Genomic DNA, 19,044 nt, shown 5'->3' with positions numbered 1-19,044 from the left:
TGGGCACTGGCTATTTAATGAACTACACATGAGGTCATAGTACAGCACACTGGACTGGCAATGGTCAATTCAAGTTCCTTATTGTTAAAAATAATGTTAAATTATAAGATACTCTGTCCAGTGGCCAAATTTTACCAAAGAAATTAAAAGATGAACTTGTGTGGTTGATTTACTTAGTTAACATTTTGTTATAATTGTTAGAACTCTGAGAATGACAGAAAACCAAACATAAACCTTCCATTGCTGGAGTCTCTGGAAACCCAGGTTAATGCGAACGAAGAAGTTACAACTAATGGTGATGATGATTTTGGAACAGACATTGATCCAAGTCAGGTAAACTAGTAATTATATCATAGGAGTTGATAGTGAAAAATGAATCTATCAGGGTATGGGTTAATAATGAAATTAAAAGAATGATATACACCACTAAATATAATTAAGCATTTCTCCAAGAGTTTCTTAATACAATTGCAATTTATTGGTAATTCAGAGGATTCAAATTGTGTCAATATTCATCAAATTTCCAAGTAATAGGTGGACTTTTAAATTTTTTCTTAGTCGAGATTGAGTCTAGTATAGTGTTACCCGATCCCTCTCTGTGCTAATGAAATGCACAAAACCTGCTGCTGCACACTACAGGGTGAATAAAAAACAAGTTGTACAAGGATTATTACTGCCCTTGACCTTCATGTGTGCAACCATAAAAATGTTGTTTGTTTTATATCTAATTTACTTCATCTTCTGAAATAATGATAGAAATTGACTTCAAAATATTTAAAATGTGACAAGTTTTGTAAGCTTACCCATTTTATCATCAGTCAATGGGCTTTACACACAGTAAAATTGGTTTTGTTAAAACATGCAATATCATCCTATCAATTGTCAAAATGTTCCGAAATATTTATTCTTTAAATCTGGGACAAGAAATTAATCTTCTAAAACCAAGGTGACAGATGATATGGCAAATCTGAAAACCAACATCACCTGTCACAGACCAAGGATGCAAAATCATCTTGTTGTTTAGGATAATGGTGCTACATGTAGGAGCTTAATCACTGAACTCTCATTCCATTTCATCATGCTAATGTACAGTGAAAGTAATTTCTTAACTGTTGGGAAAAAGAGGTCAGCTTACAAAACTTGTGTAGGAGCTTAATCATTAAACTCTCATTCAATTTCGTCATGCTGATCTCCTTTACAGTGTGCTTGAGACAGGAGTCTCAAGCAGATTGCGAAGGGGATTAACTACAATACGATCTATCCTTAAACATACTTTCCTGGTATGTGACAATGACATTGATCCACGTGGCACATCATGGCTATTTAAATAAAATCCTCATGTTTTTATCAAACAACAGGGAGCTGTTCTATTCCAACTTCTTGTGCCGGATGACAAGGTTACAGTTGTAAAATTAATACTCAAAAACGAGACCGATGGCACAGTTCAAGACTATCAAATGACACTGAAATATAACTGTTATCGTAGTATTACCGTTTTCAAAAATTCAGCTTGGAAATGGAAGTTCGCCACCACAAAACTCAATTTGCCCATTGATAAGGACTTTTCGTACCATTACGTCATAAGCACGTGGTGCAGACCGTTTTTTTCAGTTAAAGATGTTGAAATCATTGACAAAACCTACAGAAAGGTTTCCTCACCTTCAACAACCTACGATGTTTTCAAGAACGAAGACAGTTCTTTTCAGAAGGAAAAGTTGGCCCAAGGAACTGTGGTGTATGCAGATATGGAACTCGATAAAATCACTGAAGACACATTAAAAGAGTCGCTGATGGCAACAGAAAAAATGCAGTTTCCTGGATCTTGTCACAAAGAACATATAAGGGGTATTTTGAATTGGATCGAGGACACTGTCCATCCCCGTGGCTACAAATATTATTTGTTAACTGATTCAAAAATTAAGTACATGACTGTTTTACTTGCAAAAGTAATCCAGGTAAGCGGAGAGCTTGACAAACATGTCTTAAATGCTGAGTGCATTAGACTGATCATTCACAGAATGCAACAAGCAAAACTAGAAGAGTTTCCAACATCTGTAGGTAAGAATTTAGCACAATGCTGCACGTGGTTGGTGAATGCTGTTCAAGAGTCATGGATACACACATGGGTTTACTTTTACAAGCTGTTTGATGTGAAAACTCTCATGAACATGGAGACAAAGGCATCACTACAATGGACAAACAGGTCATGGGAAGTAGATAAGGGAATCTTACAACATGCTTTCGACACTCTGAAGGACCCCATGGTAATCAAAAAACTAGTCACTCGCTGTTTGGAGGAGATACAAGATACCCGTGTTTTGAAGAAGATACTTGTCTTATCCAGTGTATACATACCTGTAAAAGATGGGAATGAAGTAATGACATGTGCGGTGAACCAGCTAGACAGAATACTCAGAAGTAAAATGAAGACCAAGTTCAAACTCCTCTATGAAATCTGGCAAGATATGGCTTCTGCGAACTTGGAGGAATTGACACATATTGCAAAGACATATATAGTGATGTTCTTAAGAGATGAAACGTGGCCAACTAGGAACAAACAAGAAATAAAGAAGGCAATACTTAGTAGTCACCTGTATACTACATCCTATGACCTAAGAGACGTCATTCAAAACATGGTCAAGCAAACTGGTTTCCCAGATGTCTATGAAACCTTCATGGAAATTATACGACAGGGTGAAATACTAGCCTGTGCTAATGAGAAGGAAATACAGACACTATTTGAAATCTGTATCACGTCTTTTGCCCAGCAAAGTAAAACCAGAAGAAGTGTGATCAAAGTTCGGCTCATTTACAGAGTACTTGCTTTGACTACAACTTGCGATCACTTAAGCTCATACGAACATTTGAAAAAGAACATTGACTGTGTGGCATATGGAGTAGTCAATTACATTCCTCTCGACATTATGTTTAGTTCTCTGATTCCTAAAAAGGGTGCTGAATGTGATTGGCAGCCTGTGGAGGTGAAAATCATGGCTCAGCATATACGCAAGCGCCTTTGTGATGATAAGAAAAGCGCAGGAGAGAGTAAATGCCACGTAAAGGAGCTCAGAGGAAAGGACGGGATGATAAATGTCTTGTCAATTCCTATCCGTGATGTACTTCTTACCTTGTTGGACATCCAAGAACTACCTTTTTCTCTAGAAAACATGCCAACAGCAAGACCATCTGCAAAATTTGAAGCAGCGATCAAGCAGTTAGTGAGTGATGGAGAATTCTGGTTAATAGTTCTAACAGCGCTTGGACAGTATGGTGATGAGATACGCCAACATCAGAAATGTAAAGCTGTCATTGAATCACTATCCGCTTTCTCAGTTAGGGTGTTTGCAAAGAATATCACGGTCAAATTTGTGAGACAATGTCTATTCAAAAACAAGGACACGTTAATTGAGCTTATGAAGATCACCCCATCCAAACACACAACAGACTGCAAATCATTGAAACAACAGTTCAAGCATATCTCTCATGCCAATATCCTATTGTGTAAACGCCTTGATAATCTCTGTCACCTTTTAAAGTGTGTAGAGCACCTTGCGTTTGCAATTCAAGTTACTGATGACAAAGACGTGGCTAAACGTCTTCAGGAGTTACAAAGAGAAAACACAGCAGGGTCAGTGACGTTAAAAGAAACGTCAGAAGAGGCATGGTGGGGTCATTTATTTCCTTTAGTCCCATATGCAGATGCCGTGCAGATTTATGTCAATTCCATGGCATTTCTCAACATTTGTCGCTCAATCTTAGAAGGAACATGCTCAGATGTTTGTTTGCCATCATTACCAACAGTGGGTGACAATGAGGAAGATGAAGACGACGACGATAGTGAGGATAAAGTAAATGATACGTTGCATCCAGTTGCTCGTACCATGATGAGTGTTTGGAATCAACATGAAGCTGTCGATACACTGACGTTGGCAAGTCTGTTGAAAGAAGTCTGCATACCAACGTTTCAAAAACATTTCCACATTTTACTTTCAGCCAATCTGGATGTTTCCACACAGGTGGTTCAGAGCATGATGGAAGGAGTGACCGACCAAGAGAGACTTAATACTGAGCTTACCGAAATCAGAAAAATATTTGGCAAGCCAGTTCCACGTAAAATGGTCCAAGCCCTTACGAACTTTGTTGAGTTGCCAGACCTAATTCAAAGATCTTGCCAATTAAAGTCAATGTTTGGGACCTTCGGTGTGGACGATGATGATGAAGATGATATACAAAGTGCAATAAAACAGTTGGCAAGTCTCCAAGCAAAGGAAAATTTAACTTTGCAACAGTTGCAAGATGCCCTTCAGACAGTGTCGGGAATTGAAAAGGACTTTACCTCCGATGATTGGGATATTATCGAACAGCTGGCAAGCTCACAGGAACTTATAGATTTCTTGAGCCCGCTGGTTGATGAAGACTTACGTAATCTCATCGATGCTGTAGAAGAACGATCAGAACAGCACGTCGATGAGTCAACTGTATCAAACCTGATTGATGTGAAGCGTTATTTGGAAGCTCTTCTTAAAGTACATCCTCCTCAGCAAGGAAAGAAACTCATAGAAGCTATAAAGGAAAACCGGCAATTGGCCATCAAAGTCAAAGGACTTCCAACTAAAATTGACTCTTGTGTGAATAACGTCCATGGTCTACGCGACCTGTACAATAATGTTGCCAATCGTGGGGAGATGACAAAGGAGATCATTTACAATGCTCTTCAGCAAGGTGTTTACCAATTCAGATTAAATGAAGAGAGTGGAAGTTGCAGCGTAGTGCTTTCCTACAAGAGAGGGAATACTGATCAGATATCGCAGGTCTCATACGGTTTGAATCAGTTGAATGATCTGCGCAGTAGAGCATTACTTATTGTCAATACACGAAAAAACATCGTTGAAGCAACAGCTGAGGAACAGTCACCAGATCATACAAGACTACCAGTTCCCAATTTTGAAGAATTTGTAAGCTGCGTGAACATGGCAAATGATATCAAAGATCTTTGCAATTGGCTTCATGGATCTGGTCATTTTAGCTTCCGCCATTTTGAAGAGACGGTTCACAGTAAGCATGAACTAGAAAACCTAAAAACTCATCTCAAATCAAAATTTAAACAGTGGCAAGCTGTTCTAAAAGAGGCAAGGGAGCGATACTACTTTTTGAACTTCTTTCATTCTAAGCAACTTCTGCAACTTGACCAGTTTTTCCAAGGTTATTGCTTGTTCTCAGAAGATCTAACCTTGCTCCTTCGCTTTGTAGACACTGATATTACTTTTGATGACAACTTAACAGATGCTTACCATACCCCGCCAGATAACAAGGACTTAAAAGCGCGACTTTTCCATCTTGGAATGGCTTTGGAGAAAATTTTTAGTCAGAGGCTATCACCTGGTCGACACATACCAGGAAAAAAACATCAACTCACCAAGTCAACTTTGGATACAAAAGTTCGAAAAGGAAATGTTTTTGTTGCAGAACTGGAAGAAGACAGCACAAAAACAATACCAGTTCTTCTCAGATTATATAGCAATACGACCGGTGTATTGCCAGAACCAAGTCATGTTATATTTTGCCATCATGGAACATCATGGGAAGAGATAGCTCTTTTTCTGCAACGTAGTACTGGGGCAAGTATTCATTTCAAAACTAACAAACTATTCGTGTTAGCTAATGTAGAGCTCCTTCCAACTGAAACACAATTTCAGCTCGTTACTGAAGTCAAACGAATCCAAGAACATGATCATGAGTTCTTACTTGCTATTATTTGCCGGGGAGGAAGCTACCATCACATCATTGATCAGTTTTCTCCAAACTTTACTCACTGCTTGCATGGCTTCACTGATGCGGAAATGAGCTCATGTTTATGCACGGGTTGGCCCGAAGTTGAGGTTGTGACGTCTTCGCAACCTGGTCTAGGTAAAACGGAATACATCAGAGACTTAGCTTTTCAAAAGAATTTAGGAGTACGCAGCATGCCTGTAAGTGGGCCAATTGCCAAAGAGGTCCTTGTTGAGCAATTGAAAGCACAAGCTGGGATGCCCAAAGAAGTATTACATATAGATGTTTCAACAGTGTCTGACCCACAACTTCTAGATACGTTCCTGTTTGAAGTTGTTGTCCTGGGAATGGCTGTATCAGGAACACACATATGTTTGACCCCAACGAAGGGAATAGTGATGGAAGTTGCCAACACTCAAAAAGACAAGCTCCGCAATTCCTTGACTATTTGCAGTTCTTTCTCCAGGACCCATCTGGAATGGAGAGGCTTCAACCACTTTATTACGAGTAAGGAAGTCAATAGTCCACTTCAAGTTGTCTGCCATTATTTAAAGGCGTTGCAGAGTAGTACTCTTGACAATGTTGACATAGTTCTGACAGGTCCCAATCATGTCAGTCCTATACCGCCTGCGGAGTGCCGTCAACTTCTCGAAAATTGCCTTGGATCAAACCCAGATCTGTCATATACCATAGTCAACAGTTTTCTGGAGATATTTGCTCAAGAGTTGCGTCGAATGTCTGCTTCATTGTACTTCACGACAGGTAATCTGAAAGCCATGTTGGGAAATGGTAGTAACGACGTTAGAAGCAAGTTCGTCCAAGCTCTCCTCGAAGTTTCTAAAGATTTTACTGCTCGATCAGTGAAAAACTTGTCTTCAGAGAGTCAAGTCAATAAGAGCTCAGCGGCAGCCGCCTTGGTGGATTTCAGGGGTAGCACCAATGTTTCAGCATTTCAAATGGTAGCTAGAATGCAGGGAATGGTAAAATGGGCTGATAGTAACCATTTACTAGTTGTATTCCATCGGCAAGACTCGCAAACAATTTCGACGCTGTATCGTGTCCTGAGCAAAGTCCCGTCAAATATCAGCAAGTTGTTCGAAACTCAAATGAAACGCAAGCTCCCGGACTACAATAACATGTCGCAAACCAAATTACATACCATTCTAGAGAAAGTATGTAGGAGCACGCGTGTTCCATTCAAGAAAGAAAAGTTACAAGCTCTAAGACAGAACTACGCTTTGACACCAGACAATCTACTGAAGATGATATTGGTTCACATGCGCATCAAGGCACATATTCCTGTTATCATCATGGGTGAAACTGGATGTGGAAAGACCACTTTGATTACCTACCTCGCAAGAATTTGTGAAGTTGCATTCGAAATCCTTAATCTGCATGCGGGAATCTCAGAGGAAAACATCATCGATTTTGTCAGTAGCCTGCAAGCACAAGCCAACAAGAATCTAAAGCAGGAGGTATGGGGATTTTTAGATGAAATCAACACTTGTGACCATCTTGGGCTTCTGAATGAGATCATCTGCCACCATTCCTTGAAAGGCCAACCCTTGTCTAACAATCTGATCTTCATCGCTGCATGTAATCCATACACCCTTAGAGAAAGCACAGTCATATCAGCTGGGCTGGAGAGTAAGCATCGACGAGACGAAATGTCAAAGCTTGTGTACCGTGTTCATCCACTGCCAGAGACGATGATGGATTTTGTGTGGGATTATGGATCCCTTGATAAGAAGGATGAAGAAGCATACATCTGCCGTATGCTAGAGGCTAAGGATAACACGTTCGTAGAGCTGGTTGTCATGTCTCAGGACTTTATGAGAGAGGTGGAGCAAACCACATACTGTGTCAGCCTACGGGATGTCAATCGTTGCCAGCACCTTGCCAATTGGTTTACTGAGATGTTGAAAAAAAAGAAAGTTGCCAATGTGAAAGGCGATTACATCTATATCAACAAAGTAGATACAAGAAGCATGATACTTGCCTTAGCTCACTGCTATCATTCACGATTGACGAAAGCTGAAGACAGAAAAACATATCGTAAGAATATTGCTGCCATACTGGGAAAAGCTAAACCCACATGGAATGTCACAGAAACCGACATTGAATGTATGATTCGAGCTGAGCAACTGAATATTCTGGAGAGAATGCAACTTCCCGATGGAATAGCCAAGAATGAAGCACTCCGTGAAAATGTTTTTGTTATGCTGGTGTCAATTATGAACAGAATACCCGTTTTCGTAGTCGGAAAACCTGGATGTAGCAAGTCTTTGTCTATGCAACTTATACGGAGTAACCTCAGAGGTGCCGACTCGAAGGACTACTACTTCAAATCACTCCCACCTGTTTATGTGGTGTCATACCAAGGATCAGAATCTTCGACGTCAGAAGGAATCATCAAGGTCTTCGATAAAGCCAAGAATTACAAAAAACACAATCCAGATGTTATGCCTGTTGTGCTTTTAGACGAAATAGGTCTTGCTGAAGTTTCAAGTTTCAATCCGTTAAAAGTGTTGCATAGCCAATTGGAACCTACTGTGGGAGGATTTCCACCAGTAGCAGTGGTTGGAATTTCCAACTGGGCTCTGGATGCAGCCAAAATGAACCGAGCAATTCATCTGTCCAGACCAGAGCCAACTATCGATGACTTGGAAAACACAGCTAAGTCTATCCGTGATGACAGTGCCAAGAAGAAGAGCAGATCAATCGTACATCACACTGTCAGTGAGGATAAACTTCGCAAACTTGCTGAAGCCTACAGTGACTATCAAGTAGATCAAATGTACACAAATTTCCATGGTCTTCGGGACTACTACTCCCTTGTGAAATACATTGCCATTCAATCATCGGAACAACTACATGGAGACCCCGGGTCAATTATAGAGCAAGGGATACTTCGCAACTTTGGAGGACTTAAACACGAGATGTCTCATATCATAAACAACTTCATGGAAAAGATTAACATACTCCAGCAGCATTCTTTACAACCAGGAACCATGGATTTGATTAAGGAAAATATGGATGATGCGCACGCACGTCATTTAATGCTCATCACTAGTGGGGATTCGGCTCTCAACATCTTGGAACAAACACTGAAGGACCGAGATCATGTTACGATATTTGGCAGCAGATTTGAAAATGACATATCAGAAGAATACAGCTACACAACACTAAGTGAAATTATACTATGTATGGAACGTGGAGTGACCCTGGTGCTGAGAGATCTGGAAAACATCTATGGAAGCCTGTATGATATGCTAAACCAGAATTACACCATCGTAGGTAAGAAGAGAAACTGCAGAGTCGCCTTGGGCCCTTACAGCAATCCAATGTGCCATGTTCATAGAAACTTCAGATGCATAGTGTTGGTTGATGAACAGAAGGTTGATTACCAGAATCCACCATTCCTCAACCGTTTTGAAAAGCAGACACTGCGTTTCAATGATATCCTTACGGACCACCAAGTGGAAACAATAGGATGTATTCTTAGTTGGATGAATGATATTTGTTATGTAGAAGGTTTTCAATTTTCGCAAGAGAGCATGTTCCTGGGTCTACATAATGATACTCTACCATCTTTAGTGTATCTGCGAAGCAAAGACAGTGACCTTGTTGATATTAAACCACCTGAGTTGGCTAGACTGTGTCAAAAAGATTTAATGAGGGTGGCTTGCCCTGATGCAGTATTACGAGCGTCCAAATCAAGGTTGGCAGAGAAAGATCGTAATGAAGTGGAAGCATTCCAAAGATCATATTTTGAACTTCCAATGCAAAATGGTCTGAGGGAATTCTTTGAGAACCGTATGCTTAGTCCACATGGGTTAAAACAGCAGCTTTCAGATCAAGAACGTGTTGATGTCTCCATATCATGCAGGTGTACACGTACTGTCATATACACACACAGTAGTATACATGCTGATGTCAGAGAGTCTCTGAATGATCTTGTGACGGTACAGGTGGAGAAGTTGAGCAAGTTCAAGTCTGAAAGGCAGTTTGCTGCACAAATGCACCACTTCTGGCATGAGGCAGATGAAGAGCTTCTTGTCCTGCAGTGCATCACTTCTCATGATGCTGCACACATGTTGTTGGCAAAGAACAGGATTGACCAGTATAGAAGCGAATATCTGAATGTTATTGAAGCAGATCATGAATCGTCTGTCTTGAAACATGCCTGCATCATTGTGCACATAGATCGAGGAGAGAAGGAAGATGTTGAAATGTTCCCCTGGCAGTTCAATTTCCTTTGTGGTTGGGAGCAGTTCACTCTAGATACACTGGAGCCTACCAAGCCACCCCTTGACGATCTCCTGCAGGGTTCAGTGTCCGAAATGCTAGCTGGGCTTGTAGACTTAGATTCAATTATACAAGAGCAGCTGCTGTGGTCATTCAGTTGCATGAAATACGAGAATCAATCTCGTGACGTTAACAGTGCAATGAAGTTAGCAGCTGATGTTGCTAAATCTCACGACGTTGTAAGTTGCTTGAAGATGCAAATCTTAGAATATATCAAGAAGTTGGAAAAGAAATATGAAAATCCATCTTTAGGGTCGTATACCGGTTGGCAAGTCGATGTAGCATCAAATCCTGACCTTCTATATAGATGCTCTACCCTTGGTGGAGCCATTTTAGAATACATCAAGCAATGTGTGAAGGAGCCCTTGGCAAGAAGTATCATTCTTCTTGAGCGATCAAGTGCATGGACGGGAAGTCCTCTTTCTACAGACATGCCAGAGGATACAGTAGAATTTTGGCAAACATGTATCTATGACCAAGCTATATTTGACATAACTGCAAAAGACATTCCAGAACCACGTGGCCCAGAATCTTGCTTGGTGGATTGCAGATTTCTAGAACTCAAATACCCTTTCTTCAGAATTTTCCACGAGAAGATAGAGAGTAACAAAGACTGGCTCCTGCACGAAAGTCATACACCCTCCAGCAGTGACCATGACGAACGAATGGAGTGTCTTATTGAACAGCTTGCAGCCATTGTTGCTCAGATGCCGGAACTTCATCATGAGGAATACTTCACAAATCATATAGAAGATTACATACATGACCTCTACAACACCGTATCTTCTGAATTTGCTCCTAATATGCCATGTCACATGAGAGTTGAGCTGATGAAGTGGCTTCTAACTCAAGTTACACTTAATGTAGAAACACGCGCTGATGTGAAATACAAAGTTGCCCGTGAATATGTGGCTATTTGGCTGCATATGAAGCTTCTGGCTGCTGAAATTCAGCTTATGTCCATATATAAAGACGTTACAGGCAGGGATCCTAAGGGTTTGCTGGAAGATATACAGCGAATGTTAGATGGTGTTGCTGCACCTACACCTGACAAAACAGGTGACAATGGTGATGATACAGAAGATGATGCTCCACACAATGCCAATGTTAAAGATAGTGATGAAGATGTAGAAATCCATGAGGGTGAGTCAATTGTAACTAACAATGAAGCAGCTGAGGTAGAAGATGTTGATGTCACAATCCACCCAAATACCTCTGCCGAACCTAGAGAAGACAGTGCAGTCAGTGACACTAGTAATGATAGCGAAACTGCAGGTGGAGCTGAAGATACAAAAGTAATTCAGGGTGGTACATCACTGGAATCAATTGAAAGAAAAATATCCAAAGACGAACCATCAGAACAAATTAACGAGTCTGGCTATAGTTTGATCAGTCCAAGTGATGAACCGGCAGAAACATTGCTAGTGACAAAGATTTGCAAAGACATATTGCCTACCAAGCAAGTTCTTCAAGGTAGTGGTGGAGTATGTGGCTGGCAGCGTAATGCCAACTGTGTTTTGCTCCTAGCTGGGCAAGTTAGTGCTGACTCGGCCGTTCTGCACTTCCTCCGTCTTTGTCGCGATTTTGTTGTAATGTTGTCTGACAACTTCAACATTACTGGAGATTACCTTGTACAGTTGGGTGCTCTGGCGAGGCATGTAGAAGATCCTCTTGCAAGTGAGGAAGTTTTTGAGTTTATCATAGAGACTGTAGAAGCACTGCGTACAGAAACAGAAGTAGAATCTCATTTCTCAACTTTAGATAACTTTCTCTCTTCATACTTCGGCCTTTGTTTAGAAGCAGATTTAGACACTCCTCTTCTCCCACAAATTATAGATACCTTGTGTGGAACATCGGGGAAGCTAATTTTGGGATCAAGACCAGTTCTGATGGACATCATACGAAGTGACATTGATGCAGAACCAGACCAAGACTCGGACATTATGGTTGAAGCTCGTACACATGGCTCTGTTTGCGAGCAATTGATTTTATCAGGGGAACTTGACGAAGAGCAGTTTCCAAACTTGGCCTCAATTGATCAAATTTTAACAGGACAGCAAGTAGATAGTAGCCTATCTACGGTGTGTTGTGACATAATTCAAGACGTAGCGTTTAAACACGTTACATGTGATTACATCGCCAATGTGCAGTCTGATACTGACACTATTTGGGAGATTGCGTCCCATGCAGTTCGGATCATAGAGGACAAAAATGAAGAACATAGCTCTCTCAAATTTGCAGCAGCAGCAGCTTTCATACGTGCTTTCATAAAGGCAGCAGCAGAGTTGATTCATGTATCAGATGTTAATTCCTTTAAAGCTGGAGACAAGTATTTTGTGATTGCGAATATGCTGAATGGATTGTTCAAGTTAGAGGAAAATGGACGATGTGAGAGTGGACACTCTCTACCACAAATGTATCTTTTGAAGTGCTTACGTGAAGCCCAACCGCTCTGTGATCTCAGGAAATTATGCAGCCTACTTGCTGATCCAATTACGAACCTGAACAAAATTGAATGGCAAGAAAATCTGTTCACAACACGGCTTGGATACTCGCCATTAACCTATGTTGATCACTACAGTGACGCCCTTGCTGCTATTGCTGAGTGGCAAACCCATCAGAATAAGACAAAAATGGAAGAATTCTTAGCTTCTGCGCAAGCAAATCCATCACATCGTTTAGCCTTCCTTGCAGCAGTTGCAAATACTTTCTACTTCATTCAGACCACACAAGGATTGAAAGATGTGGACAAACAACAGGCACTTTCTTTATTTGAATCTACGAAGGGTTTTAGTAATGTTTACAGACAGTTTCTGGAAAGACTTCTTGGACTCGCTGACTTTACTGGCATACTTCATCTGTCAGAATCATCTCCTCAAGAAGATATAGAAATTGCTTCAGTTGTGGTACATTTAAACGCCATCATTCTGTCGTATGCTGACAACAAAGGCAACAGTACAGCATTTATGACATTTCTAGATCAGAGTACTCCTATCAGTAAAATGGCTCTTCTTGTATCGGAGAAACCATGCACCGTCTTTAAGACACCGCATGCTGAGAAACCAAAATGCTATGACTGTCAATGTGGATTGAAGATGGTTGGCAATACTGCATCAGATTTACCACCCAAATGCCTTGTGTGTGATAGAACACGTAAGCGTAACGAGAGTGTTAGTGAGGTTGAATTACATAGGGAAAACATTCACAACTATATCCCGGAATGGCTTCCGGCTATCAAATCTACAGAAAGTGTTCGTGGATTGTCTCCAGTTGCATATCAAACAATTAATATACTTGTACATTCGTGCTTTTTAGCTGGAATTTGCAGTACAATCACCACAGAAAAACAGATTGTATTATTGTCCAATATCCTAAAGATGTTGATGTTGTCACCGGAGGCTGGTGATGAAGTACAAGGAGCAGCTGCAGCTTCTAAAAAATTGACTCAAGACGGCAGTAAAGAAGGTGGTCAAGATATTACACCAACTGCACAAGATGTATCGGAATATATAGCCACACGCCTGAAGGAGAACTGGTATTTGATTCGAGATGCCATTCAATTGAACTTTGAAAGTGTGTCCATCTTTCTTCATCGTGTCATACGTGCTTGCAAACAGGAGATAGTTTCACATCCCTATCCCAAATGTTTGAAAGACAAGGAAGCACTTGAGGATGCTCTCTCCAATATCATCATCTTTGAAGTTAAAGATATTCCAGGATGTCTTTTGCAACAGAAGCGCGATTGTTTGGAAGCTGAAGGCGTAGACATCAACTGTCTTGAATCAAAATTGGAAGAGTTAGATGACGTCCAAGCCATCTCATATGAAGCTGAAAATCCAGACAAGGATGCTGATGAAACGAACAATATAACAAACATCCATGTACGCTGTCTTCTCCGAAGAAGACAGGAAGCTTCACTTCATAATTTCAGGTCCCAATTCGCTAATATGTGCCAAAGTAGTGAGAATAAGTATCCATTTTTGCAGTTGTGTCTTTCCAAGCTAGAAATCATTAAATATGTGCGGTACCTTCCTGATTTTCTGAAGTGGAATTCGGTAGTGATAGGACGACTTAATCACGTGATCAAAAGAGATGAAGCAAAACGGATGAAAGTTGGTGATTTCTTATCCAATGACCGCTTCCATCCGAATGAAACGGCAAAGAAGACAGCTACTAATGCTTTCACTGCATTCCAAAAGGCATGGAATCAAGTCCGTGATGGGTGGAGTAAACTTACTGGCGCAAGTCCAGATTTCGACAACATGACCTTCTCAAGTAACATCACAGAGTGCGTAGTTGACAAGAAGGATCCAAACTGCGACATGCGACAAATGATAAGGATCTTACTGGATGTACAGAATGCATTTTTGATGGATGCATTGGCTATAGCGATATATGGCCGTTGCCCAGCTCTGCTATTTCTCATCAAAGATGAAGGTGTTGCTGGAATTCAAACAATGCCTCTGTATAGAGCAGGGCCATCAATCATCGAGTTTGAATGGTCGAATAAGCTACTGGTATTTCATGATATAGGGACAGAGTACGGCCATGGAAGCGTTATCAGATACAAGTACACCGTCATTGAAAGGGAACTTGCACGCATTCTAGTGCTGAACAAAGCGTATCTCGTAGAAGGTTCAGCACTGACACAGTTTGCCTACTCTGACGAGTTGTTCCATGCTTGCTCCGTTATTCTGTCTGCGATTGGTAGTACAATCTTTCAACGCAAGCTTCCAAAGGAACTAATCAACTCCATCATGAGAGAACAAGACCATCGGCAGACATTCGCTAAAGATATGCTAGATCACCTTGAGGTAATTCTTGTTCTGTTGAAGAAGACTGGAGGCGATCCAGGGAGTTCACTCCATGAATACATTAAACGGTGGCAAACACTGCTTCCTGAATCATTCCCAGATAATCTTCTTCCAGAACCAAGAGATGGCGTGAAGCTGCAGCATGTTGTGCACCTCTACGAAATCTTGGAAGATCTTCTTGTAGATGCTGTTGTGGAGTCATTACGTGATGATTTCAGAAGTGATATTCCTGAACGTTCAGCAGATCATCTAGGACAGAAACTAAAACCATTGACAGGAGACCAGCTTGAAGAATCTGCTGCTACATTACGTCGATTCATTTTCCGGTTTCTTCGTTCTGGCACCAAGACAGACACCAACTCAAACCTAAAAGACTTGATAGTGCGATCTGCACAAGAGACAATGGACTGCACCGTTTTTACAGATTTGTTGCATTATGAACTGGAAGTCAAACATGTTGTGAAGATCTTGGAGTTTATTGACAAGCAGATAGAGGTAAGTTTTGATAGCCCAAACGAGAGCATGTTAAGTATAGAGAAATCAATATGAAACAAAATGTGATTGGTTCTGTTATTATATTCTTGTGGCCATTATAGCGTGCTATAAGTTATTAATCAAACATTTCAGTACCCAATTTGGAGAAGGAGCAGATTCTTTTCGAATACGTTAATCATATACCTTCAAACACATCATAATTTTGTACAAAAATCGAATGTGGTTGAAGCTATGTTTGTGTCTGTTGGAAATACCTTTATATACCATGTATATTAGCCTATTATTACACAGTACTGATTTATTATATTTTGGGTGTACTTTCTACGGTTTATACTGGATTTGAAATACAATTATTTGATTCAGTGTTTCTGCCACAAGCAATGTAAGATTAAGGTATTCCACGAATGATTTCTGATACAGTAATTTCACAATCAAATATGCTAATGTTGTTAAACCAAAATTAAGTTCTCTGCGAAAACTTAAGTTGTACGATAGTTTGTGTGTGTTCCGGCCTGTTTAGCTATATGAACATTCAATACATTTTACCATAACTATTTCTCTTTGTTGTACATGGATTGAACCCAACATTGCATGGGATGTATCACGACACAAAGGAAATAGCTATACGGTCCAGATAGCTGTACTGTCTGCAACACATGCGCGTGTTATGGAGCATTTAGCTATCTGGACCAGCGGACAGCAGAGTCCCTTGTTCTGTTGTACTACCCTATAAGCTGACATATTGGATTTTGTTGCAAATCACCTTGTTACGATAATGGAAAATTGTGTGCTTCTCATAAAGGAAAATAATATCTGATACACCAATACACTTAGTCACACCCAAACACTCCATTGGGCTGTTTGATTTTTATTGGTACCAATTCATCGTGCCATGGGGATGTAGAAATGCTGTGTGTATCATAGAACGAACGAATCTGACGGGGATCGATTTTGTATGAAACAATTGGTACCCCATCTAACAAGGCCTAGCGGAAAATCTATCAGGCACAAATGCACAATTCTTTTACTTAATGTATTTACCAATCCCAGTCTATAATACATCCATATCTATTTTCCTTTGTGATACGCGGATTAAAAAAACTCAACGTTGCGTGGGATGTATCCCGCTTAAGTCCGTGTAACACAAAGGAAATAGCTAAACAGTCCAGATAGCTGTACGGCATGCAACACACGTACGTTTGTTTCGAATTCATACTTTTACAATTGTTTGCAACTGTTTTCATTATGGATGTTTGGAACTGTTGGGATTATTTTCATTTGCTTATACAGTAGTAATTAAATATAAAATTCTAAATAGAGAATCAAGATTGTTTTATATTATTTTCTAGCAACGGAAAGATGCCTACCGCAAGAAGGATATCCAACAAAGCCGACCCAGAGTTAGTGCAAGAGGTGCTGCATCTACTGGAGGGAAAACAAGGCCGAAACGACGCGGTGGCATGGGAGGTGTTTCTTAGAATCCAATTGCGTTCACGTTCAAGTCAATCACTAAATAGCAACAACACTTATAATGTACAGTGAGAAACAAATGTTATATGAGATATAGAAAACCAACAAAGCGATGCCTCCTTTACAAAAATATTATAAAAATTACAGAATATTTAACATACTGTATAATTCTGTATTAGCCAGTGAAACTTACTGAGAAGATAATTTAAACAGATAAAAATTTCGTGAATTATATCAAAGATGAAACGTATAAGGACATACAGACAAACATGGAGTAGCTGATAATGCATTGCCTAAAAAAAGCCAAGAATATGAGGCGAGAAGAAAAAATCAGCTACAGAATTCAAATTATGTATGTATACTATGATGATAATTTGTTTCTATGAACAATGTACACACCCACACACACACACACCCACACACACCCATGCACACACACACACACACACACACACATATATATATATCCAAGTAAATTAAAGTTGTTGCATAGCCAAAATTATATATAAAATGAAGTCAAACAAAGTTCTGTATCTGTCTCAAAGTAAAATTGTTATTGTACTTTTCACCATATAGGTCATCATTGGCACCTATTTTTTCCACACTCGCAGATTCATCCTCTTTAACGTTTAAAAATGTATTTATATATATCTACAGCATTGCGCAAGACGATTTAGAGTTAATCTTCATCATATCTATTATCATACTAGCATACTCGATGAAGGTATCCACTTAAAATATCAATGTATCAGTTATATCAATGTCTTGCAGTACTTTGATATGTCAATCATAAGTATATGGAAGTAGATAATTATTGTAATATTTTTATAATTACATTAGTGTTTTAAAAATTAAAAAATGAATCAATGAAAGATTTTAGTCCTACTCTCTAAATGCAAGAGTGAAAGAGTGCCTACAGTAATAATCCTGATATTCACTATATTTTGAGTGAATTTTTCACTATCTTAAGAATATTATTTACTGATTTAGGGGTAAATGTTCATTCAGATTGTTGTTAATTCGTTTACTATCAAGTCATTTTAATAAATGTTTCTTCAATATTTGTTTTAATTTTGTGTATTCTGGTTGTTTGCTCAATTGTTTTCTCAAATGTTCTCATCTAATGTTACTATTTGCATATAGCCACTTCTAATATTAAACTAGAATCTACATCCAGAGTAATAATAGTAATAACAAAAATATAATTTATAAAATATTGAAAACATAAATTGTATGAAAAAGAATAGTAAAGCACTATTTCAAGTCAATAATTTAATATTGAAAAATATGATTCTATATATAACACATTAAGCAATGGATTGTTTGTACACAACAAAATGAATTAAACATACCCCAGTGATAGATTTTCTTATTTATGTTCTATGTTTATTTTGAAAATCATCGACAACTTGCACTTGTGGGATTTTCTACTCTTACAATAAAATATTTTTGTTTTCTTATAAACTAATATAAAATATGGATACAAAAAATGGCACCTATAAAAAAATGTTTTTGGGTAGAAAATAATATTTATATAGGCCTAAATACACTATGCTACTTTACAAAGTACTGTATAGTACCATCTGAGGAAGATGAGGGTGTATATGAAGGCATCGTGACTAGAAGAATTTGATGAAGCAATACGAAAAATTAAGTTAAATAAAGCTCCAGAATGTGACGGTCTGGCCATAGAGTTTTTTTTACTTATTTTTGAAAAGAAATTAAAGAAATTGTTTGTAATGCAATTAATGAGGGTTATTTTAAAAATTAAATGAGCCTTACACGGAAACGGGATGTAATAAATTTATTATACAAAAAGGTGGATAAACAATTATTAGAAAATTGGCGTCCTATCACAACACGGATTATAAGATTTTAACACAAATTTTATGTTCAAGACATCATAAAGTAATTGAAAGTGTTATTAACAATTACCAAAAAGGATACATTAAAGGGCGCTTTGCTGGGGGAAAATATTCTACTAATTAATGATGTTCTTCAATATACGGCTGAAAAGGAAATGGAAGGTGCTATTCTATTCCTTGATTCGACTCTGTGAGAATTTATAATTAAGGTATTAGAAAAATTTAATTTTTGGACTCTTTCCATAAATGGGTTAATACAGTTTACAATAAGACAGAGTGTGTCATTGTTAATAATGGATTCGTATCTGAATGTAAATGAGAAG

At 39.1% G+C, this 19,044-nt stretch overlaps 1 protein-coding gene across 1 annotated transcript; it reads left to right on the top strand.

The window, feature by feature from the left end:
* Positions 1 to 234: 234 nt before the first annotated feature.
* On the top strand, positions 235 to 18,873 carry LOC117122951. The gene is made up of 3 exons (XM_033268727.1): positions 235 to 333; positions 1,359 to 15,386; positions 16,736 to 18,873. The coding sequence occupies exons 2-3, from the start codon at positions 1,458 to 1,460 to the stop codon at positions 16,862 to 16,864; spliced, it is 14,058 nt and encodes a 4,685-aa protein (XP_033124618.1). The 5' UTR covers positions 235 to 333; positions 1,359 to 1,457; the 3' UTR covers positions 16,865 to 18,873.
* Positions 18,874 to 19,044: the final 171 nt, after the last annotated feature.

Source organism: Anneissia japonica, unplaced genomic scaffold (genome assembly GCF_011630105.1).
Source record: "Anneissia japonica isolate Jap-2015-1 unplaced genomic scaffold, ASM1163010v1 scaffold674_len412849_cov176, whole genome shotgun sequence".
NCBI classification, from domain to species: domain Eukaryota; kingdom Metazoa; phylum Echinodermata; class Crinoidea; order Comatulida; family Comatulidae; genus Anneissia; species Anneissia japonica.
This window is presented reverse-complemented; position numbering and strand designations above follow the sequence as displayed.

What these genes read in the sequence shown, in the direction of transcription:
- LOC117122951 (XM_033268727.1), top strand. Translation starts at nt 1,458, where the DNA reads ATGACACTGAAATATAACTGTTATCGTAGTATTACCGTTTTCAAAAAT. An exon ending in TTATTGACAAGCAGATAGAG is followed by an intron (nt 15,387 to 16,735) that starts GTAAGTTTTGAT and finishes ATTATTTTCTAG; the next exon opens with CAACGGAAAGATGCCTACCG.